Source organism: Hyperoodon ampullatus (genome assembly GCF_949752795.1).
Source record: "Hyperoodon ampullatus genome assembly, chromosome: 8".
In the NCBI taxonomy this organism is placed as follows: Eukaryota; Metazoa; Chordata; class Mammalia; order Artiodactyla; family Ziphiidae; genus Hyperoodon; species Hyperoodon ampullatus.
The window spans coordinates 81742741-81768810 of NC_136921.1; the positions used below are offsets into that span (position 1 = coordinate 81742741).

The 26070-nt window shown below is 34.7% G+C and overlaps 1 protein-coding gene across 4 annotated transcripts in view; it reads right to left on the reverse strand.

Moving 5' to 3' along the window:
* Nucleotides 1–3841: 3841 nt before the first annotated feature.
* SCN9A (sodium voltage-gated channel alpha subunit 9) overlaps nt 3842–26070 on the reverse strand; it is a gene marked incomplete at both ends in the record, with an annotated part of 91494 nt that continues 69265 nt past the window's right edge. For all 4 annotated transcript variants that reach the window (XM_079710440.1, XM_079710438.1, XM_079710439.1 and 1 more), the window contains 9 exons: nt 3842–5034; nt 7989–8259; nt 9633–9730; nt 15389–15530; nt 16446–16499; nt 17287–17568; nt 21230–21352; nt 24187–24360; nt 25862–26016. In XM_079710440.1, the coding sequence (XP_079566566.1) occupies nt 3842–5034; nt 7989–8259; nt 9633–9730; nt 15389–15530; nt 16446–16499; nt 17287–17568; nt 21230–21352; nt 24187–24360; nt 25862–26016 (2492 nt within the window). The remainder of the gene's footprint in view (nt 5035–7988; nt 8260–9632; nt 9731–15388; nt 15531–16445; nt 16500–17286; nt 17569–21229; nt 21353–24186; nt 24361–25861; nt 26017–26070) is intronic.

Below are 26070 nucleotides of genomic sequence, written 5' to 3' on the forward strand. Positions count from 1 at the left end.
GCAGCGAATTGACTGTCACACCAACTACTATTAGTAATATAAATCCTTGATTCTGTGTTGTCAGGCACTGTTCTAATTGCTTCATGTGAATTTTCTCAGTCTACCCTTATAACCATATGGCAACGTAGTACTATTATCTTCATTTTACAGATGAGAAAGCTGAGGCACATGTTAAGTAATGTATTAAGGAAATTTGAAGAGTCCTGGCTTAACTGGTATCCAAATACAATTCTGGATCTAGAACCCAAGCCCTCGCCATTATGTATGCTATCTTACCTCTCAACACTATCACACAAAAAACATACACACTGTCATTGTGTGGCTAAATGTTGTATATTTTCACTTCCTGACTCAATTTTCTTCTCCTGCACAAACTCTATTGTAGATTTCAGTGAATTCCTTTGGAATTCTATAGTCTTTATCCCCATCTTTCTTACCCTGGAAAACTTCTCATGGAAGACATTTGAAGCTGTCCATTTTTCAATAAAAAGGAAAAAGTTATCAGTAGCTACAACTTATTTAGGGAGGCACTGAATTGATCTCCTTAAAGATTATTTTCACAAAAACAGAAAATACATGCCAACATGATTTTATTTTTTTGATGACTTTTATTTTTAGATTCTATTACAATGTGTAAATCTCAAGTATAACTACAATATAATTTATGACAAACATTTTGAGCATTCATAGATATATGAAATTTGTAAAGAATTCTATGTAAACAGCATTATTATATTCATGGCTATTCACTGAATTTTATGAAGCAGTTCTTGATTATTTTCCTCAAGAATATAACATAATAAACCTCAGATATTAACAGAAATTGATGGCCTCTATACATAGGTCCTAAACCCAAGCCAGTTACTTGGGCATTCTAATTTAGCTGGCCCTTTTTCATCACTCCCACTAACATTTCTCTGAAATTGCTATTTAGAACTGCTTTATTTACATATGCATTTTATCTTAACTCTTTTTAACAAAGCTATTAAAATTCTATAAAATCATGCTGAACATTTTGGGTTGAGGTTTTCAACAATCAGCATTTAGAAACAGCTCACAAATCACTTATATCTTTTGCAAACTATGTAACAGTCAAAAAGGTAAAGTGAGATTCTCCCACTTTACTCAAATTGTATGAATGGATTTGTGTTCAGATCTGTTCACTTCAGTTTTATTCCAATTTAAATTTTACAGTGTAACTGCCATTCTATATCATTAGGTTAAATGAGTTCAATGATTGTGTGACTTAAATATTAGCATGACAGTGCTTTCTGAGGGTGGTACCTTATAATCAGTACCAAACAGTAATCTACATGAAACGAGAAGTCTAATTTTCCTTCAAGCTTGTACTGTATTAAATGAGCTCTTGGTTCCAAATATTATTAGTAATTGATAAAAAGTCACAACTAGACATTCCTGGGAAAACATACATATACAAAACCTAAGCATGTTATATTTTAAAAAAATTATAGTTCAGCACGAAATAGGTTCAGCATGAAATAGAAGTGTGACTTTGTTTTTCTTTTTTTGAAACGCTAAGAAGAAATTGTGTTGAGGAACCAGTTGCCAATATTTTCTTCACATAAAAATCAGGCAATGTAAAAACATTAGTAGTAAATCACACATAAACCTACCCACTATACATCTTTTCACACTGTATTATATAAATATGCAAAGTGCAGTTATATTTATATGGATTTAAAATGATGAGGATAAACTGCATTCAAATTTAAGGTAATATTAATTTCTTAATTTAATGTATTAAAATTCTTACAAATGTAATATATTTTGTATGGTTCTCTAATTAAATTGTCAAAACCTATTTTTAACAGACTTAGCAGGGATGTGATGCAATGCTCTACATAGTCTAGGAAAACACTGCATGGTATCTTATATATTAAATAAAAAAGAGGCTCAAATAATGTAAGATGAGTGATTGAACTTAGGTGTAAAGAATCTTTGGCCCTAGGTTTAATTTCATATGTGCCTTAGGACAAATGTCTTGACGTAATAATCTCCTTCACAGATGCTGAAAACATTCTAGATAGGAAGTTCTGTGGAAATGTCCCTTTCTTTGTTTTTATCTGTCTTTCTCATTTCTGTGTTTCTTTGCCTCTCTGCCTCTCATTCTCTACCTATACTTCTTCATCTCTATAGATATGCTTAAATCTCCTTTATTTTTAACTAGCCAGAATAACAAAAAAATTGCTTTAAGTACTTAATATAGAAATATATTTATGTTTTTTTAATTTAAGAAAGCAAATGAATGAAATATTGTTGTATATATTTGCTTTGAAAACTCCCACAAAATCTTCTAAATAAAATTCTTTCTACTTATGTAACTCGATTTTTGTGTGTGCATGAATAACTCGATAGAAGAAAGATCTCATATTCCTGGAATAAACTCATAAAAAATACATCATGGCTGTTTCTTTTCAAGCCACTATTAACAAGGATTTTTAAAAAACTAGATTCATAATCCTTGGTAGAAGGACAACAGCTAAAGCAAAATGAATGTGTGCTTGGTAAACTATAAGCTCAGGACATGTTATTGATTGATACATAATATTCCTCATAGTCATAGAATTTTATGGAGAAAGTGACATCTTTCTCATTTTGTAGATGAAAGCATAAAAGTTCAAGAGGATGAATGCTATTTCATCCTTTTCACACACACGTCTGTGTTGAAAGTATGCCATGTATTATGACTTGAAAGCTTGCCATACACACTTAAGATGGTATGCAGGAGACACAGTTAATACTGTGCCCAAGTCATTATCTGCTCAAACATGTTCCATGGTATCAAATATCTATCTGCATATCTGGAAGCACTCCACGGAAGAGAAATATCAACTTTGCTTAGTGCTAAAGAATGACTCAACAATACTGAATCAGAAAGCAGAAAACTGTGACAAAAATGACTAAGAGTTGGGTCATTATTGGTATTTTGGGGCAGCACAGTCCAGTGTTACATTGTGTACATAAAAGTGAATAAAACTTTCTTCAGTTGCTTCTTTTCTCAATTTCCTTCATTTTTTTCTTTCAAGGAATGTGACACGTACTTAAAATATTCTTTTCATGTTCTACAGTTATTGTATGAACAAAGAAGGATATAGAAAAAGGCAGTTTATGAAGCACAATACTCTAAAGGTAACTCTTATCCTAGTTGTTATATGAATCAAGATGGATAAAAAGCATTTGTTGAACTGACTAGCCTACATGTTTTTAATCCCACGACATTTAATAGGCACATATAAATTAGTTTTGATGCAATATGAATAAATTTAAGCACCTCAAAATATAGAATGACCACTGTAGATGGATAAAAGAGTCTTGCCCCCTAATAATAACAAGATGTTTTAACTAAACATTCATTACTACTATTCATTCCTTCTATCAGGGCACTTCATGGCAAAGCCAAGGGAAAATACTTTTGTAGATATCCAAATGATAGATATTTGCGCGCATGCGCGCACGTGTGTGTATTTGCATGGAAAACATGAATGTTTACAATCCTGTGAAAAGATGACAAGGCAGATGTGAACATTTTCTACATGGTCTTCTGATTTATTAAAAGTAAATAAAATTAAATCACCTTTGTTTGCTGTAATCAATAACCCCTGTACAGTTACTCTTAAGAATTCTTATAGATTCATTTACCAATGCAAAAATAGCCACTGCTAATGCTGCTCACCTATGTTAGAGAATCAGAGCTAGCGACTGCACTGACTTTGAGACTATTTTGATAAAAAGAATTTTGGCATATACCTCCTTAAAAGAGTCTTATTAACACAAATATATCACCTTCACAGGCTGTAAACAATATATCAAAAGTGAAGCTCTATTTTTGGCCTTCCTTGCCATCTTTTCCTTTGTCTTCCTTTTCTGTTTTGTCTTTTTCATATTTCTCTTTGTCTGGTTTTGTTACACTATCATACGAAGGTGGAGAGATGGTGGATGGAGTTCCATTTGTTTTTTCTGGACTTGAGTTCTCATTAACATTATCAAAAACCATATCTTCTTTATTGGGCAAATCATCATCTCTGTCACCATCTTTTATGTATATACTTGATATGTTTTTGACATTTTGCCGTAAGCGATAACGCCTGTAAGCACGCTGAATGACAGTAGCAGACACATCTTCCTGTTTTCGTTTTAGTGTAGTTGTGATGGGTTCATAGGACACTTTAGAAGGATTTGCAGACATGAACCTTTCTTCCATCTGTGAACGAAGAGAGTCCATCTCTCCACTTTCACCCAAAACACGCTTTGTAAAAGCAAATAAGATGTCAAGACAATGGATCCGGTCCCCACTGACCATGGGCAGATCCATGGCAATGAGCTGGACTTTGTTTGGTTTTGCTACGAGAAGAGGAGGATCCAGGGCAGCTGCAAAATCAGAGAGTTTGCTATATTCTATAAATTGGGTGGCATCGGGATCAAACTTCTCCCAAACCTCATAGAACATCTCAAAGTCATCCTCACTCAGCGGCTCAGTACTTTCTTCAGTGGCAACACTGAAGTTCTCCAGAATGACAGCGATGTACATGTTCACCACAACCAGAAATGATATGATGATGTAACTGACAAAATAGAAGATCCCCACAGATGGGTTCCCACAGTCTCCTTCAACTGAGCTTCCAGGATGAACTTTTCTGGGGTCACAATCAGGTGGTGCACTGTTGAGAATAGGTGCTAGCAATCCATCCCAGCCAGCAGAGGTGGTAATCTGGAACAGGCAGATCATGCTGTTGCCAAAGGTCTCAAAGTTGAACATGTCATTAATTCCAGCTTCCTTTTTAACATAGGCGAAGTTGGACATTCCAAAGATGGCGTAGATGAACATGACCAGGAAGAGCAGGAGGCCGATGTTAAACAACGCAGGCAGGGACATCATCAAAGCAAAGAGCAGCGTGCGGATCCCCTTGGCCCCTTTGATCAGACGTAGGATTCGGCCAATCCTGGCAAGACGGATCACTCGAAACAGGGTAGGGGACACAAAATACCTTTCTATCAAATCTGCTAGAAACATACCTGGTGAAGAGGGAAGGAATACAAAGAAAATACTTAAATATCCATGCTACAGAAAATCATGAGTCTAAATAGTTTTATGTGCCATCTTACCTCTTATGATTTCAGGATTGTCATTTTACATTGAAAGCAATTTCATAACAACCCAAGGATCAAGCAATCCCACAGGAAAATGGTTAGAATTACTATTGTGAAATTTTCTCTACCTTACTAAGTTTGTAGATCTTATTTTTTTCCTCCACAACAATTTTTTTTTAATTGTAAGGGTAGAAAAATTAAAGCTACACAGTAAAATGCTAAAAAGAAAATATAAATCACCTGAAATATCAACCAACCATTTACTACTGTTAATATTTTGTTGAGGATCACTCCATTTTTCTATGCAAGCACACAAACATTTACAAATGTAGTCATGATATAGGAGCTTTTTTATGTCATCTGTTTTAGCTACTTCATCATATGTTATGGACATATTTTCATATAAATGACAACAGAATAATTCCTTATAGTTGTATAATGTTCTGTCCAAATAACCATATATTGAAGAATTTTATGTTGTTTCCAATTGTTCTGGCTGAGACAAATATCCAAGCAGGTATATTCTCTTTTAGTTGCATGGGCATATTTTGATAATAAAAGAAGGTAGGTCAAACAGTATATTTAAAATTTTGTTATATATTGCAAATCTATCTCCAGAAAGTTTGTACAAATTAACACTCCTAATGATAGTCTATGAAAGTGCTCACATGCTCACCAGTGTTATCATTTTACTTTATAATTTTACCAAAAAAAAACCCTTGTGATGTTTAAAACATCTCATTATTGTAGTTTATTTGCATTTCTTTTGGGAAAAAATAATCCAAAATTTTTTTATTATTTATTGGACATTTTGTATGCTTGTTGACTATTTTCAACTTTCCCTTTTTGGCCTAGTCCAGTCCTTTGCCCATTTTTCTATTGGGAGATTTACTATTTTCTTACTGATTTATGAGGACTATTTTTCTATTACAAGTGCTAATCCTTTGTTGGCCTTAAATGTTACATTAACAATAGTCCTGTTTTTAATTTGTCTTTCAACTTTTTTTTTTTTAATTTGGTGGTGGTAGTGAGTTTTCCTCCATAGAATATTTTGATTTTTATGTAGTCATATCTATTATTTTTTCTTCATGGAGTCAAGTTTGTCATGAATAGAAAGGACTATTCAAGCTCATGGTTATAAATCTATTTCTACTAGAATCCATTTTTTTAATACATTAATTTTTACACATCAATTAATAAATCTTGATCCATGAGATCTTTTAACTGAGTAATTTAGTAATTCTCTATATATTGATGTTTAATTTTGGATTATTCATTTGAATCCATTAAGCTTTTTAGTAAACACTGTTTTACTTCAGCAATGTAATAATAATCTTAATATCTAGCAATGTAAGTCACCCTTCATTACTCTAATTGTTCTTCCAGGTGAATTTTAGAATCATTAGATTTATATCACCAATTTATTATCCCCACTACACAAAAAAAGATGCTCATATTCTCATTGGGATAACACTAGAATTATAGATTAATCTATTAAAAAAATGGTCATGATTACAGGGAGACCCTTCTTATCCAAGTACAAGAAAAGCCTTTCAATTGTTTTAAACCTTCTTTTGTTTCTGTTAGTTTTCCTCATAGAAGCCTTATACATTTCTTGTTAAAGTTGTTACTAGGTATTTTACTTTATTTTTATTGGAATTGTGAATGAAATTTTTCTTTAGGCATATTTTCTAATTTTTTGCTTCACATATAAAACAATTACTAACATTGGTATGTACAATTTAAAATTTGCACCTTCTGAATTCTAATTGAATCCATATATTTCAGTTGATTCTCTTGCATTTTTAGAGTGCCATAATAAGATCTGAAAAGGAAAATTTGCTCCATTGTTCAAATATATGTACCTCTCTGTTTTCTTATCTAATTGTATCAGCCAACACTGTTACAAATAGAGGTGATAGAGGGACACTCTTTTCTTCTTCCTAAGTTAACTGGAATGCTTCCACCATTTTGCTTGTTGTATGTGATTCCTACCTAAATTTTAATTCGTTTTTTTGTATATTAACTTTAATGTCACCTCTGGTAATAATAGTCCTTTTTCAAAAATTGATTTTGAATCCCTATTCTAACTTATACTACTCAATATGGCAGTTTTAGGTTATGTGACTTTTAACCTTTCTTGTCCTGCCTGTTTCAGCATCTCTAAATTGAGTTTGTATTAAATAATCTCTACAATCTCTGTCTAAAATTCATAATTATGAAAATAAGTGCAATCCTAAACTACTGGGCAAGGCATGTACAAATAATAAAAAAAAAAACAAGAGGATAGAAAAAACAGCTATGGTAATGAAATGAGAGGAAGTATAAAATCAAATACTGTGATTCACAGATATGACTGGGGTGGTTGAGAAATGATTACAAACTTGACAAGTATGAAGCCATAAGAAATGAAGCTGGCATTTCTTCAGACCTTAACTTTTCACTTTGAGTTCAGGAATAATTTTCACAAAGAGTCACCAATATTCTGGCTAGTTATATTATCATTAATCAAAGGATAGTTCTCATATGTGTAAAAACTGGAAGTGATTTCAGATTCTACATTGGTCTTCTAAGACATACCTACCTATAGACCCAGTTGCTACCTTTGTGAAGGGCAATCTTGGAAATCAAATATCAAGGAGTTTTATGTGCTTCCAACAAACAGAATATGTGTGGCTTTGAGGCTTGTTGTGTGAACCTAGGAATTCTGACACAGAGGTATTTGTTTTTTTTAGTTTTGTTTTTAAGGTTCCTTCACTCTTTCAGTGTTACTAACTTACTCAAAAGTAAGTTTACATTCAAGAATTCAGAAACTTCTCTGAGTATGTGTGATGTTTAGTTTGATTCAAAATGGAAATCTGATTAATAAATGCTCTTACCTACAATGGAGAGAATCACAACCACAAAATCAAAAATGTTCCATCCTACAGTGAAGTAGTAGCATCTGAGGGAGACCAGTTTCAGCACACATTCTCCAGTGAAAAGGATAACAAAAACCACATTGATCCAATATAAAACTTCAGTCATGTATGCACTTTGTCCCTCTTTTTCTACCATCATGGTTACCATGTTGAGGCAGATAAGAACCATGATGGCGATATCAAAAGCTTGGTTTGTTACTAGGTCAAATATACATCCTTGGAATTTGTTCTGCAAAGAAACAAAAATAATAGGAAATGTACAGTAAATTTTACAAGTAGTATCCATAAATCATTAATTAGTAAAAAAAAATTTTTTTTTAAGGTATCAGTCTTGAAAACTTGCATAAATTATCCCTGGTCATAGGTTCTTGCTTTGTACAAGAAATATTATTAAATCTTAGAGTACATGAAAACATTTTGTTGCTGTTGACTTTCAGTATACCAAGTCTTCAGTGAGCCTTGTAAACTAACATTTGCTTTTAAGCATATCCACCCCTAGTATGTTATATAGGAGTTGCCAGGATCACAAGGTAAGTTTTACTAAGAAAACCTCAGCTCTACGACCTAGAGTATTTCAAGGTAATAAAATGACATCTCTAAATTTCTACTTTGTCACGTTATTTTGACTAATGTGTTGGCACTGTCTTGTACTAATATTACTGCTATAATATCAGATCTATATTTTCCTATCTCTTCCATGTATAGAATATACATTTCCAAACATACCCATACTTAACACATCACCCTTCTTGTCAGTCTCACTGATAGTATTATGCTTTCCAGGAAACCCAATTTCAAAATCACGTTATTAGTTGCATAGGCAAGTTTTAAGGTACTGTATTCAAAGTCAAGTAGTGTACTGAAAAAATTAAATACCAGAGCTTTAAATTCATACATTATGATTCAGTAGGGTCTGGGTGAAACCTGGCCATGTGTCCATTTAAAAAGTGCTGAGTAATCCTCATGTAGCCAGCTGGTACTAAGTGGATTCCCATCTTTAGGACGCTCTGTCTGCAGCCATGACTTTTGGTAAGGTGTGTTATGTTGAATAGAAATTGAAAAACATGTAATGCATTTAAAATTATTTTAGTTGTTAGAGGAATACAAACTATTCTTTAACTGCTAAGACTCACTATTTACATCTGAGCCTATTCTGGTCTTTAACCCTATGGTATGATAAAGTTTAGATTCATGATCAGTCCAACTGCTTCTCTGGCTATTTGTTGTAATATCAAAGATCTACAAGGTTAGTTTCACCTGACTGATAGACAGCCATCATAAAGCCATCAAGAAAACCAAATTTCAATCAAAAGTACATTTTATTTTGATTCTCTACAGGCCATTTGTACTAATAGTAAGTTGTATAGCTAAGGTAGAGATAAAAGCATATATAATTATTTTTCATTTTTATAGAAAAAGAAATTATATGAAGGCATATTATGAGCTGTGATAGTGTTCAAAATACATATGTTCAGTTTTATAAGAATTTTTCTTCAAAATATCAAAATATATGCATTCATGTTTAAGAAATAATTATATATTAAAGATGAATTGAAAATAATTTAAAAATTTACATGCTAAATATAATTTTTTTTTTTTTACCCCCGGACGAGGTATTGGCTTTTGTGGTTTCTTGGATCCCAGCTTTTTCATTGCATTATAATATTTCTTCTGTTCTTCTGTCATAAAGATATCTTGACCTCCAAGGTAAAGAAATAAAAAATAAATCTAGTTAAAACCAGAATCATTGTCTAGATCTTCCTTCAGATCATTATTCAGGTTAAAAATGTATTCATATAGAAATGAAATGTTTTCTCGCTTCAGTAGCACATATATTAAAATTAGAACCATACAGAGATTAGCATGGCTTCTGATCTAGGATGACATGCAAATCTGTGAAGCGTTCCGTAGTTTTGGTGACAGATGGTGACAGACGGTAACTAGACATTTATGGTAATCATTTCACAATGTATGCAAATATCAAATCATTATGTTGTATACCTGGAACAAATATACTGTTATATATCAATTACACTTCAATTTAAAGAAATGAAATGTCTTTTATTATGTGCAAGGTAGCTATAAATCAAACCTGTCTTAAAGGATTACCTACGTGTAGGCACATGACTCTCCGTACATAATGCAGTACGCATAATACATAAAATATATGGATTACATGCAATAATGATTGGCTCAATTATCTTTTAGTAGTCTAACCTGCTATCTCATTTTATCTGTTACTTGTCTCACCAGGCATTTCATTGCTAAATAACAAATATATCAGTAGTGAATGATAATTTGGCTAACGTTTACTTATTAACCATACTGACTCATAAAGAGTAGGGAGTAGGGGCCAAAAGTGGTAGCTAAAGTAGTATTATTTTTATATTCACTTGCATTCATTTTAATATATCATATTCCCTTAGCAGAATAAATGAATATACTATATACATGTATAGCACATATCCATAAATACTGTATATACACACACACACACATATATTTGGTATACATATAATAAATTTATTTATTTATTTAAAAAAACCTCTTTAGTTACCTCTTTAATTCCAAACAAGGAATTTCAACATAAACACTTTATTGGGTGTAAACATTACATGTAATAGAGTTTTAGATGTTGAGAAAATTACCAATAATCCAGGGTTTCTGACTTGAAGGATTTTCTAATTGAATATACAACATTTAAGATTCAACAGTAAATAAACTAACATCTAAATAAAGTTTTTGTTCCTTTCTACACTGTATAAGTCTAAATCTCACAAAGGAGGCCTAGAAACTTTGCCTATTCTTTTAAACTCTGTTAATTTCTTAAAATTATCTATAATTTATACAGATTCACGCATATTCCTCATCGGTCCACAATATAAACTTTTTAGTTATGGCATAAATTAGTACAATCCATGTAATTAGGAATTTATTTTGGGGAATTTACAGTTCTGAAATCCTTACTTAACTTGTAGGGTCCTGAAGCTAAGGTGATCTGTTCATGGTTTCCCGCTGGTTTTCCTGGACTGCATTTTCTTATCAAATACCTAACGATAACCAGGCTTCCCTTTCTGTCTTATGTGTTTTAATTTACATCTCCTCTAATTGATAGGCAGTCTTTGTGCAATTTTGGCATTCATCTGATCTATTGATGCGTGAGAGAGAACTTTCATGCCAATGTTAAGAGAAGCCCAGACCCTTTATTCCTCAGTGATGAGGGTTGAATATCACAGCAGGTCAAGAACTTACAAGAAGCTAGGAAAACACTGGGAAGATAACTCTGAATTAGAGGTAAAAACCAAAGTAGCAGGTTTTGTCTTCCCTTGATGATACCCTGGTTGTCAACATAATGAAGGATGGGATGAAGCTAAGATGAGATTACAAAATGCTCCAGTAGAGAAACTTGTGTTGTGATTTTATTTAACTGTAGCTTATACAGACCTTGTAAAATGCATCCTGTTAAAAGCTAGGTGGCAGACATTCTGTAAGTCAGGCTGGTCTTTACACTCTGTCAAGACTGTATTATATAGTAGTTAAGAAGATCCCAGTTCTGGTGTAAGACCATCTTTGTTCAATCCCCATCTCTGTTGCCCTTGGGCAAGTTTTTTAATCTCTTTAAGGTTATATCATCTCATCATTACAAGAGTAACTACCCCATTGGTTTGTTGTGAGGATCAACTAAGATACTGTATTTCAAACATTCAGTAATTATTTATAACTTCTGTTGTTGTTATTAACCTTCTAAACAGTTATAGTTACTGAAAAGTGTTGATGTTACTTAGAATTTACTCATATGTACCCAGGTCTGTACTAGTCATTTGTGTAAATACACTGCATATATTTCCCTTTTATAACTTGAACTCATTAATAACTTATGTTCTAATTTTCAGAAGTATATTTTCTGATGAACTATTAAAACCCAATTATCATATGGATTTGTTGAAGATGAAAACAGTGTGTATAAGAATGATGGAGAGCTGGCAAACTAGTAAAGTGGGGCTGGTGATTAGAAAGAGGTATGGGAATTTGGCAGGGTCCTAAACTGAGACCAAAGTGTTGAAGTTAAAAAGCATTAAGAGGCAACATTGCATTGTGGGAAAAAATAGGCTTTGTAGTCAAACAGAACTTTGGATCCTGACCACCAATGACCTACTACTTGATTTGAAACAAGTTGTTTATCTTCTCTAGGCCTCGGTTTATACACTTGTATAAAGATACTACTTTCATTTGTTTGTTCTATGGATTAGATGAATTCATATAGAGGCCTCTAGCAGGAGACCTCCTCTGTAGTAGATTATTAATTGATATGTTGGTCCTGTCTTCTTTCATTCTCTTAGTAGGTTGGAAAGAAACCCTAAACCATTCAGAAAGGGTCAGAAGATAAAAAGCAGCTTAGAATGCAAGTGAAACACTGGAAGAATGGTAGGGGATAACCGTAGCTGTCACTGCTTTGAAATTAGTAACTTTTGCCTGACGTTACTGGTAATGATGTCTACCCAACTCATCTTCCTGCAGTGGCAATTCTTGTTGTAAGAATAACATTCAAGAGCAAGGGGATCAAAGCAATTAGGGCTGTGGCTGTCCTGTCATGTCATACTGCTCTTTCTAGGTACACCTATAATTTATTCTATATAGGGAATGCTGGAGAACCATATGTATGTGCTTATATATCACATATACACATATATAATGACTAAAGTAGGAAAAATAAATTGGAAATTAGGGTATAATTTGTGAAATTATTTTCAAAATTAATTATTAATTATTCAAGATCCTCTGCCTAAAGGCATGAATATATGATAATGCTAGCTAAGTTTGACTGACAGATATAAAATGTAAGAATGGAACATGGAATTTAAAAAATTCTTTGAAAAATAAACACCTGTATTTGGAAATATAAGCATAAATAACATTTAATATTTACTACATTTTCTTTCACCTGAGAATAGTCAATTACGGCCACTGATGACATTTCACTGCATGTACACCTGTCTTTTCTTAGATGCTAATCCAGTACCTGAAATCACTTCCTCCTGGTATTCCAGCACTCACCCTTCAAAGGTCTCTTTTCCTGTGGGTGGTGCTACAGCCACAGTAACTCTGTTAACTTTGAGAAAACTGAGACTTCTTAGACATTTTTTTCTCCTGCAAATCACAAACAACACTGTAGACCCTACCCCCTAAAATCTCTTAACTGAATGAATCCCCTATTCTCTATTGCTGCAAATGACTAATGTGGAGAATTAAGTGTGGTCTAGGTGGCAGGTAAAGCAGGGTCTGACCTAGTCTTTGGTCTCTCCCCAGTCATTCTCTGCATCATTGTTAGGTTAAATTTTTAATTAAAGCTGAGTCTTCATAATCTCTGGGAAAAGAGACCCTGGAGTTAGATGCATGATGAAGCTACTTCTTAGCTATCAGACCATGTGCAAGTCACACAACCCCTCTGAAAGGTGAAGTGGGGATGCTGTGCTCTGTAGACTTATAAAATGTGACGAAGATTACTGTGTAAAGTACTTTACACACGATCAGACATGTCATCAAATCTTAACAGATGTCTATGTCTTGCTTATACTTTCTTCCGTACTCAAAATACCTCAATGACACATCAGATCCTACTGAAAAATCTCTAACATGACTTTTCAGATCTGCTCTCAAGCAAATAAAGACCTCATCTTTTCTATTTCTCTTCTCAAAACTCCATCCAAAGTGGATGGACTGGTATTTCTCCTGCACTGCACCTCCTTTGCCAGCATGGTGCATGTGCTCACACACTTCTCTGACCCTTCATGTGGCTTACTTATCCTTCTGCCTGCCATTTGCTTTTGTGTGTGTGTGTGTGTGTGTGGTACATGGGCCTCTCACTGTTGTGGCCTCTCCCGTTGCAGAGCACAGGCTCTAGATGCGCAGGCTCAGTGGCCATGGCTCATGGGCCCAGCTGGGCCCAGCCGCTCCACAGCATGTGGGATCTTCCCGGACCAGGGCACGAACCCGTGTCCCCTGCATCGGCAGGTGGACTCTCAACCACTGTGCCACCAGGGAAGCCCTTGCCACTTGCTTTGTGTCTTTTGATCCATCTTCCAAAGCCTGCTCAATTGTCACATATATCATAAAACGTTCTATAGCTGTATCTAGTTGTCCTTTGACTGCCCATTTACATTTTTTGTTGTTAATTTTCTTATTGCACATATCACTATGTCATATTATAGTATTTGAGGGTACAGCATAGGAAAGGGCCTATGCAATATACAAGGTACATGGGATCAACTACTATTAAAACCCTAACACTTAACCAGGTGCATAATCGTGGGTAAGTCACTCAAAATCTCTGTGCCTTTCCTCATTTATCAGACAAAGTCTATAATAATAATTCCTCTCATGGTTGATGTTAAGGATTAAACTGTGTCTAACCCCCCTCCCCACCCCGCCAAAAAAAAAAAAAAAAGGAGATATGTTGAAGTCCTGACCCCTCATACCTCAGAAAGACCTTATTTGGAAATAGTGTCATTGAAGATGTAATTAAAATAAGGTCATACTGGATTAGGGTGGGCGCTTAATCCAATATGACTGGTGCCCCTATAAGGAGAGGAGAGAGACAGAAAGAGAGAGAACGTCATGTGACCACAGAGGCTGAGACTGAAGTTATGCTGCCATAAGCCAAGGGATACTTGAGCTACCAGAAGCTGGAAGATGCAAAGAAGGATCCTCCTCTAGAGACTCTGAGGAAAGCATGGCCCTACCAACACTTTGATTTTGGACTTCTAGCTTCCAGAACTGTGAAAGAATCAACTTCTGATGTTCGAAACCACCCAGTGTGTGGTACTTTGCTATGGCAGCCCTAAGACTGATACAGTTGATGTGAACATTAATGAAACAAAAATCTCATTGTGTCTGACTTGCAAGTCTTAACTTTAATTACCTGTGTCATTTCTTCTACTATAATAAACTCCTTGAGCTCAGGAAAGTAGCTTCTGTTGTTCTCTTTAAGTACCAGCCCAATACATACCACACAGAACAATGGCTCAGAACAGAATACAGTAACTACTTATGAAACATGTTTTGAGTAAATAATTAGTTCGTTGAATTTTCTTAATCAATCCACTACAGGGAACATTGGAAAATAAAACTGAATAGTTGATGTATTTCTTAAAAATAATTATGACTTAGGAGATGATTATTTCCTGTGCAGAGATGAATGAGATTAAGCATATCCATCATTGTATAGTAACCAATTACTTGGAAAATTAATGAAATTCTATTGAACTAATTACTAACTGACATCAAATTAAATTTCACATTGTATTTTTGGGAAAATAATTGTTAATTTCTTTCAGTGCAATGACAAAAACTTGAAATACTTATCTTCTTTTTCTGTTGGTTGAAGTTATCTATGATGACCCCAATGAACAAGTTCAAGGTGAAGAATGACCCAAAGATGATGAAGATGACAAAATAAATATACATGTAGAGGCTGTATTCATATATGGGCTGCCTGTCTACCTATAAAATTAACAAAAGTTAGCAGTATGCTGACAATAAAATTCATCATTTTGTTTTTCACATGGTTTGACAAGGTAATTCAAACAGTGCTATCCTAGGTAAACTTGGTTTTTCAGAAGCCATAGCGTTGTCAAGGTTCAACATAATCATTCTTAAAAATTTATTCAACACTAAATAAATATTTATTACATGCTTACTATGAATATAATCTTCAAATTACTACAAAGGGCTTATCCACTGTAGTACTTATTCTCAGATTGTAGGACAATTTAGTAAGTAAAGGACCTAATGCATAATTTTTATTTCCAGAAAAAAATAGTAAAAGAGATGATATCACACTTATATAAATTTTTTTTTCCATTTGATTACAACGATGTCTTCTGTGGCTTTTGTGACAATATGAAATAGTCAGCAGTCTTCAAACTTTCTTAGTGTGTGACTAATTTCGCAAAAACTCTTTCAAGGAACTTTAAAATATAAAAGCAGTAAAAACTATGAATAAAATATGTTATTTCCTTTTTATTTTGATAAACAAATATTTACTGAGCACTTATTATTGCCAGGCTGTGCTAAGCGCTCTACTTAACATTTTCTAGTTGGATCCTCACTCAGAACAATCCCATGAGGTAGGCGGTGAATTATTTTCTTTTCATAGATCAATAAACAGGCTCAGAAAGATAAAGTAATTTGATCAAAGTCATATGCAAGCTTGTCTGATATGGTAGAGCCAGAATTTAAGCCAAGCTCTGTTTCCAAATGCTGCACAGGTAACCACTAGGCTACCACCAGGTGGGTGTTCTTCAGTGTGTGTGCACATAACAAGGGCTCCTTGGAGCTGCTGTTTGAAAACAGCCTAACTAAACTAAGGAACTTTTCAAAATTGTAGAGTTTAGTGTTATGTTTACCAATACTTACGTTAACAGAATCAACTGCTGCATACATAATAGCCATCCATCCTTTAAATGTTGCCTGTAAATATAAAATTTATAGAATCTGAACCTCATACTTTAAAATAGTCACAAGTGAGTTTAGTGTGTTTAATGTTACAGCATTTATTAAGTAATACTAAATTAGTGAGTTTTACTATACAGTCGTCCCTCGGTATCTGCAGGGGATTGGTTCCAGGGTCCCCCTGAAGATACCAAAATCTGCCCAGGCTCAAGTCCCTTGCATTAGGCAGATGCAAACCCACGGATAAGGAGAGCCCACTGTATTTCAAAATACCAATTTAACATAAGATGCTGTGTCAAGGGAAAAAAGGGGAGGGACACATCACAAAGTCACATCCTAAATCTGACTCCTAGTTAATTATTGCCAGGTTGTCACAACTGCCTGTGAGTTTTGTACATGAACTTTAATTTTTTCCAGAGTGGGAAGGAGAATTTTATGAATACCAAAGGAAACAATTTTTTTCCATATCTTAAGGATTCTCCATACCAGTGGGAAGTCCTTCTCATTTCCCTGTAGTGTAAAAGTGCAGTCCAAAACATGACTATTTGTTTTTGGATGCAGTATTCAGATGGCACAATACAGGGGGTCAGGTGACTCCAAAAAGGTGGATTAATAACTCTAAAATGCAACAGAACCCATGTTCTGTTTTCATGTGTATAGGCACATGTTCTAAAAAGACCAACTCTATTTTTAAAGTCACAAAGTACTTTATCTTTAATTTTTAGTTAATAATTATATAAATAATGACAGCTTCTCCATCCAGTGTGCACCAAAATGTCAAGCATTCATAAAAGGGCTCACTTACAACTTGAAGCAGAGACAGGTAACCAAGTCCAACATTATCAAAGTTCACTTTCAGGTTCTTCCATCGCACATTTTGACTAACATTCATAAGTGCAAAACACTCAGAACGATTTTCAACTTCACTTGTAGGAAACGGTGACCCATCTGTGGTGTTAACACACTGATAGAACTTGCCAGCAAACAAATTTACTCCCATGATGCTAAATATTAGCCAGAATATAAGACACACAAGCAGCACATTCATGATGGAAGGGATTGCACCTATGAGTGCATTCACGACCACCTAGCATTCAAAAGAAAGAATGATTAGGATTAGTATGAATGTTAAACGGGCAACATTAATGAAACACAATACAGAATTAAAGAAGTTAGAAAAGCCACCCTTACATGTTTAAGACATAAATCAACCAACCAACACGTACTTATTGAATGCCTACTGTGTGCTCATCAGGACAAAATGAGACAGGAGCCCCTCGATCAATGAGTTTACAAAAGTACATGAGAATCAAACAGTGAAACTATTAGCAACAATACAGAACAAATCACTAAGATTATATGACAGTTTAAATAAATGAAAAAAATAAATAAATAGAATAAACCAAAAACCTGATATACGTAAGGTGAAGTCATAAAATCTGCATGCTCTAGAAAAGAAAGAAATTTATAAATTTAAACAATTAAAATAAGTAAAATGTACATTTAATGGTTCATAGTCCTAGAATGACCAGTGCTAAAATTCTCCCATATAGAGAAACTACTAGTACATATAAGCTGGAGTTAAGATTGGGAATCTTTTCACGGTTTGAATGCCGTAGATTTAACTGGTTCTGCTAGTTGTGTGATATGTAAACTTAATTAAGACCTTGGAACCTCTGTTTCCTCATCTACAGAATGAGAGCAATCTTTTCAAATTTATTATTCTAACTCTAAAAACACTTTATACATAAGCCCTTGGCTAAATATAATAGTGCTGGCCTCAATTAAAACAAAAAATGCAGAATAGTTTATCTTTAATACTCCCTTTATTTCTGCTTTTCAGCATTTCCACTACTATTTATCACCAGTGCCTCTTGCCACCCAGTGCTCCTTCATGCCGACCACTGTAGCATTTATCACCCTCCAGATTTTCTAAATTACCTCACCTTTCCAAGCTTACTATCTTCTTACAGTTGACCTCTACTCTGAATTTGAGTGCAAAGGTGTTAAAGAATAACTTGTGAAGTAAAGAGCACGTGCTCCCTTTTTTTTTGCAATGTATCAAGCAGGATCCCTGACTACTTTTGAGATTGTCTAGAGCAGGAGTTGTCAAACATTTTCTTAAATATTTTTAGGTTTTGCGGATTATATGATTTCGGTTGCCACTATTCCATTCTGCCATTACAGCGATAGATCATATATAAACAAATGGTCATGGCTGTGATCCAATGAAACTTCCTTTATAAAACAGGCATCCAGCCTGTAGGCTTTGGTTGTTGACTCTTGGTCAGGAACAACAGTTATTACCCTGGGGTTCATGGGTAGACATGGACCTAGAGAGGTTCCATGGGGGCATGAAATCATATGAAGAACATTATTATGGGTATCCTTTCTTTACGGAGAAATGATTTCTACTTTTATGAGATTCTTACAATGTACATGACCCCCAAGGGGTTAGGAAGAACAGAATTAGAGAGTAGAATTCCAAGTGGTCAGCTCTTATTCAAGCCTACATTTTCATCCTCATTTCCTGCTACCCTCCCACTATGCTTATAACCTAGGCACGCTGATTCTTATAGTCACTGCTCAAACACACCCTGCCTAGTCAACTCCGTCCTCTACCAAGTTGCATCTCTGCCTGGAATGCCCACCTGCCTGTGACTTGGGGCCCATTCTTTCGGTCATGGCTGCGAGGTCACCTCCATATGAAGCCCCTCCCAGACCTCCCCAGGCAGCCACTTTCATCTCTACTCCCGTAGCACTGTGTGCTTACTGCTTTATAGCAGATGTCACAGAATAACTACTATTCTCCTCTCTGTCTCTCCATGATCACTGTCCTGACTCACTCTTGGGGGACTGGGGTCTATTTACCATTGTACTCTTTTTATAGTACAAAATTTGACACATAGCTTTGGTGCTGAAAGAATGTGCGTAATGATGAGTCTCTGAAGGAGATGTATACGTATCGTTCTGATGAGAAGCCATCTGGAAAAGTCAGTAAGTTCAAGAACCTGAAGCCTTTGTAAAGGAAGCTAACTACAAAATGCCTCCAATCATATTTCATTTATTCTTTAAAACGACCCTGAAATTTAAAGAAACATCCCTGTTTTGCACGGCTAATAAATGTAACGAAGTAGACATACTTGTCCCTCTAAATATATTAAAACATTCTCCTGCATCCAATTCACCTGTATATTAGATAAACAATAGAGAGCAAACAGAGTAAAATAATGGAGTGGCTTAATCACTGAGGGATGTATTAATATCTTGATGGGGAAAGTATATTACTTGATCATGAGAATGTAGTACATGCTCTGCTTGAGTCCAGGGATCAGTCATAAGTTCTGAATAGATCGCAACATTCTACTAATGCTCAAAAAGAAAAATTAATGTCAACTCCAATACTACTGTTCTATATAAAATGAAACTTGTAATTTCAATTCTTATATGACCAAAAGTACTTGACTTTTACTTATGAAAAAAATCTTTGTATAATCATGATCTTTCATATATTTACATGGGGGCCAACATACACCGGATACACTAACAAGTAGAGGTTACAGTCATAATGTAATGAAGATCTGCTAGACTAAAACACATCTAACATTCATTCACCTGAGGCTTCAGATTTCTGAGCCCCATTCCAGAGTTTATTACTCAGTATATCTGGGGTGGAACCTGGGAATTTGCATTTCTAGTAAGTTTTCAGATGATGCTGACCACATTTAAGAGATGCAGTGAGCAAATTGTTCAGAGACTACAGTTAGAGAGGCAGTCGGATAAATAAATAAGTACGATGCAATATAATGAGGATGTTATGTATCTGAACATATAGGAAGGATGCTCAATTATACCTGGTGGTGGACAGACAAGGCACATTTAAACTGAGGCTTAAAGGATGAGTAGGTATTTACTATGTTGATGAGTTAGGATTGAGATAGGGCAGGGAGAAACATTCCTGGCCAAGAGAACGGAGGAATGAGAAAGCAGGAATATATCTGGAGAAGAAGAAATTCAAGGAGAGAAGCAACAAATGAGGATATAGACTCATTAGAGAAAATAAAGAATGGATTTTATGAAGAAGTTGCTGGTTTAATACAGCCCTAAAGCTAAGTAGCTGGTAGTCATTATTTATCTCACCTTGTTTGTTTCTGCAAAATGAATCTCTTTTCAGGTACTATGCTGCCTACTGCAAATTAAGTAAAATCAGAGCTTTAGTTTTCCCAAATATAATTTGGAGCTATTTCCACTTTCACTGAGCCATGTATTTAAAGAATGAAATTAAAAGTGATGTCTGATGCTACTTCACTTCTCTGTCTTTTCTTATGCCCCACACCCAGGGTAGTTCCTTAAAAAACTGTTTGAGCACCTGATAAAGGCAAGTCCTTCATGACTTGTATATGAGAGATACTGTCAGGACTAAGAGTGTCCCCTTCACCTGAGTTTCCTAGCATAGGAAAGGTTGTCATTTAGGAAGGGAAAAGTCACTTATTTGAATCACTGCCTCACAATATAATATGGAGGCATTACTGTATTTGATTTAGTCTTTGTTAAACAATAGGCAATGAAATACTGCGTCTATATGCACATGTATACACACTTATATACATAAACAGCCCATATATATGTATATATATGCACATGTGTGTAAATATAAACAGTCCATAATTCCTACATACCCATTTTTTCATATTTTACACTCCATTAGGAAGTATGAATATTATATTAGAAGTTTAGTATTTTCTTACCCTCATTCCTTCAAATCTAGATAAAGCTCTCAGAGGTCTTAAAGCTCTAAGTGTCCGAAGGGATTTAATGGGGCCAAGGTCTGAGTAGCCAAGAGTGTTTGCGACCAAAGTAACCAAAGAAACCTAAAAAAGAAGAAAAATTTCATTAATCATTTCAATGAAATAATAAAGCATGAAGAGAAAAAGTCAATTTCAAAAATCACTAAGAGCAGTTCAACAAGAACAATATGATTTTATACATAAAGTTATCTACTTATTGTCTAAAAATTGGGTAAGATAGATGCTTTTTAAAGGAAATAGATTTAAAGGAAAGTTAACCTAAATAAGATGAAATAATAGAAGGAAAGTAAGTTATTTCTTATATCTGAATTAAAAAATCACACATGCTTTTCACACTTCTGTAGTCAATGGTTTTGTACTTGCTTATTAATCCTGAACATTTAAGTAAAGCAACTATCAAAATTTCAATTGGAATAAAGCCCAGGGCATAACGAAGTGTGTGATTCTGAAGCTAAGTTAAAAGAGTGTGGGGCCTCCCTGGTGGCGCAGTGGTTGAGAGTCCGCCTGCCGATGCAGGGGATACGGGTTCGTGCCCCGGTCTGGGAGGATCCCATATGCCGCGGAGCGGCTGGGCCCGTGAGCCATGGCTGCTGAGCCTGCGCATCCGGAGCCTGTGCTCCGCAACGGGAGAGGCCACAACAGTGAGAGGCCCGCATACCACAAAAAAAAAAAAAAAAAAAAAAAAAAAAAAAAAAAAGAGTGTGGCAATCACTCAACCAAATCTAAGCCCCAGTATAGACCTTTTTCAAAAGCACTCTGAAGACTTATGACTTTGAGATGAGGCAAATTCCCCAGAAGATTATTCTGACCTACAGTTTCTCAGAATTGGCACCGAAGATCTTCCTATCAATAATTAGTGGGAGAAAATCTCAATTGTACTGAAGAGAGCACACAAGTAGGTGATCTCACTGGCTTCACAAACAACAGAGACACACAAGAACTTCGTCATATTAGACGGGTCCTCCACAATCACCATAACCAGTATCCAACAGAAATTTGTGTTCTTATCGTAAGTTATCTCAGAAGAAAGAACATGGACAGAAGTAAAATCAATACATGTTTTGGTAAGGAGCAATGAGCTCTTCAATGACCCAGGATCTGGATCAGTAAATGTGTTCAGTCTTTGAATAAGTTCCATTTAAAGTATCCATTGTTTCACACTGTGTGCAGCAGGAGACAATGCCTAAGAACAATGTCTGCAATGTGGTTCACTGGAATTAAGTAATGACTGAAAGATTGAAGTTTTCCAGGAAAGATCAGGAGCAACTGGAGAGTCAAGTTCCTTATGTTTAACTACTGAAGGAGTAGAAAATTTTATTTCTTGCAAGTTCACTAGTGCTTCTATCAGAAACACAGTGAACTGATTTTTGAATCAGGATGCGTTGAAGTGTTTTGCTCTCATACAGTTACTTCTAAATGTCTCACTAAATGTAACATAACTCTTTGTTTTTAGGTCCTCATGCTATGTATTCAGAATTACTAACTAATCCTCAGTATCACTCTTAAATTCACCCAGTCGTTCAGGTCCATTATTTCCCACTTAAGTATGCTTTAAAAAAATGTGTATTTTTTAATCAGAATAATAAATGTTCCTTTTTAATCAGAAAAAAATAAAGGTTTAAAATGTCTATTATAATTGAATAACCCATAAGGAAATGGTTAACCTGATCTCCAAACCATTGTTAAATGAGTGTTTTTATATTGAATATATGTAGTCTGTAACTGAGAACATATGTATATGCATATATTTATTTAACTATTTATGTATACATGTGTATGTGCATGATATATGCCCCTACTGATGAATAATGCTCAATCAAGTAAGTTTCAACTAATCAGGAAACTTGCAGAAATCAAACAAATCCATCCTCTGAATATCAAACCAAAAGAATATCAAATCAAATACCAGAATCATCTGGAGAGCTTATTACAAGAATTTTCTGGGTCCCAACACCAGAGTTTCTGATTTAGTAGCACTTGAGTGGGACCTGAGAATTTGTATCTATAACAAGTTCCCACCCACATGTGCCAATGCTGTTAGTTCAGGGATTACACTCTGAGAGCAACTCTGCTAGATAAATTACTCAATTTCTGAGAAATAAAAAAAATCTCAGCTCCTCCCCCAAATCCACATGCCTAGATTTGCACCTCTATCAGCAAGAAAATTGAGTGGAGTTTTGCTCTCTCTGTTGCATTATGAAAACATTATATATATATAATATAATTTATTTAGTTAGTTTTTTCAAAATGTTAAATATTTCAAATTGAAGCTATATAACTTCCCTGAATTCTGCATATTACATACCCCTAAATATTGAGAAGCACTACTTCAGATTTTCAAATACAAAAAAATTTCATTATTAAATAGCCATATCTCTTTCTTAACTAAAAATAAATTCAACTCTACTTGTAAACTTTTTTTTTTAATCTGAGAGATGAAAAGAACACTGACAATATTTTTTAAAGTTTCTGAATATCATATATTTTATAATTTTTAAAAGAGGCAATCATATTTACAGGTTAAGAGAAAAGAACTAATCTACATTCCTTCTATTATTTCTTCTTATTTTGGTTAGCCTTTCTTTAAAACTATTGTATTACAAAGTGTTCATCTTACCATTCATTTTTCTAGGCACTATGTAATGTATATAAAAAAAGGTGAATCAAAAAATAATCATACATGAAATCATTAACATAAAGTATCAAAAATTAAATATCTCATAGAGGAAGTCTGAGAGAACATAGGAGATATAACGTATAGCTATGCCTGCCTTGGAAAAAATGTTTTTTGCATATCACCTATCTAAATATGATAATATTTAACATTAGTGAAGGTTTTTGAGAACACTTATTTGTAAGAATAAATCCCCTTTTAAAATTTACTCAAAAGTACTTACATCGACAATTAAGAAATCCAGCCAACACCAGGCATTGGTGAAATAGGTTTTATAACCATATGCTACCCATTTTAGAAGCATTTCCAGAATAAAGATGTAAGTGAATATCTTGTCAGCATACTCCAGGATAATCTTAATGGTCTTTTTCTTTTCAATATATATATCTTCAAAAGCCTGTGAAAATAATATTCAGATTTAAATTTGGTACAACTTAAAGCTTATGATTCATGACAAAAACAGGAAATGAAATTCTGATAGAGACTACTGAGATATAATACTATTACAGGCCAGCTGTCTTTCTTCTGGTTTACAGTTACTGTGTAACACTTAGTTCTAGCCTTTGCACCAGTGCCAGGGGCTGATCACCAGAGGTCAAGAGAAAGAGAGGGCAAAAGAATGAAATTATTTATAGTCCCCTAAAAGAACCATGATCTCTGACACATTCAGGGATTTCCACTCATCTGACTCCCCTTTTATCCTCCTTCAAATTAGGTAAGTCCTAGTAATTTAAGACATGATTCCAGGGTCAGCCCCTTTATAAATCTCTCTAACCCTGCACTCTACTTCGACACAGAAGTAGGATTTAAGCCCTCTCCTTCAGCTCTTATGTGCTTGTACATTCCAAGTGCCTAGCACTGTGTCAAGAACACAGCAGGAAAGGTTTGCTAAATGAATGAATGCAGTAACTTAATAGGGCTATAGAACACAGACGATGGTTTCTTCCTCAATACTTTATCATTCATTAAAAGCTTCAGCTCTACAAATCACTGTTATATTTATTCCATCAATGTGACATCTTTTAACACTTTCCAAGAAATTTTAGTAAGCGATAGATGATACTGTGGTCATAGCCACAAGGCCCGTGGGAAATAATCTGAATGGACTTAAAGAACAGATCTCACTGAAGCCACTGAAAATGACTGCTGACCTAAACAGGTCTAAAGTATTAAATTTTTCTCTTTCAAGTTTAAACAATATTCACTTTGTTGGAGAAAATGAAAGCAAAAGGACCTGTATCCTTGGTGGTAACACTGGACTACCTGTCCATAGTCATGGGCTTGTGCCATTCTTATTCTTCTTATTCCAAGTTCTTATATCAATACTTTAAAAATGATCCTTAGCACTTTTGGAGAAATGTAATCCTCAATATTGAAGAAAACAGAGAAGTTGGAACAGAGAGAATGGACAGATCCATGAAGATGCTGAGAGAAGGTTCTAGCAGCTAGCAGAGGTTCTGAAAGACAATGGAACTGAAAGGCAAGAACGGAAGTCCAGCCCTCAGGACTCTTCTGCTTCCCTTCTCCGAGTTCTGGAGGAACATCTACCATTCTGAAATCCCAAGCAGACAACACTTCCTGCTCCAGAGCTTAATCTTGCATACACTTCACTTACAAACACATCCCAATTCTGTATCACTTGTGCCTCTCACTTCCCTAATGCTCTCTGAGCTCCTTGAGAAAAGTACCTGGATCTTAATTGACTTTGCATTCAGGGCAGCAAGAATAATGCCAGGCATGGAGTAAATATTTACTGAGCTAACTAAAATTTTGTCCTTGGGACTGATCAGAGGGATTAATTTTTAAGTAAAACCATTTGCCATGATATTTTTATCTTCAACTCATCTACTAAAAATAATGACTTAATTGATTTAAGCCTTAGGTGTCAGATCACTTACCAGAGCGCCACTGCTGAGCAGGATCATGAGAACAATGAAGCTTTCAAACCAACTGTGCTCAACTATCCTATAGCAGGTCTTCCTGATGTTCCACCAGATTTTTCCTTTCCCTGATTCTGTGTTAACTTGGCAGCATGGGAGCCTCTGCACACAACCTGGCAAGAAAGACAGGCATGTAAAATCTGGATATTCAGAATACATAAAATACT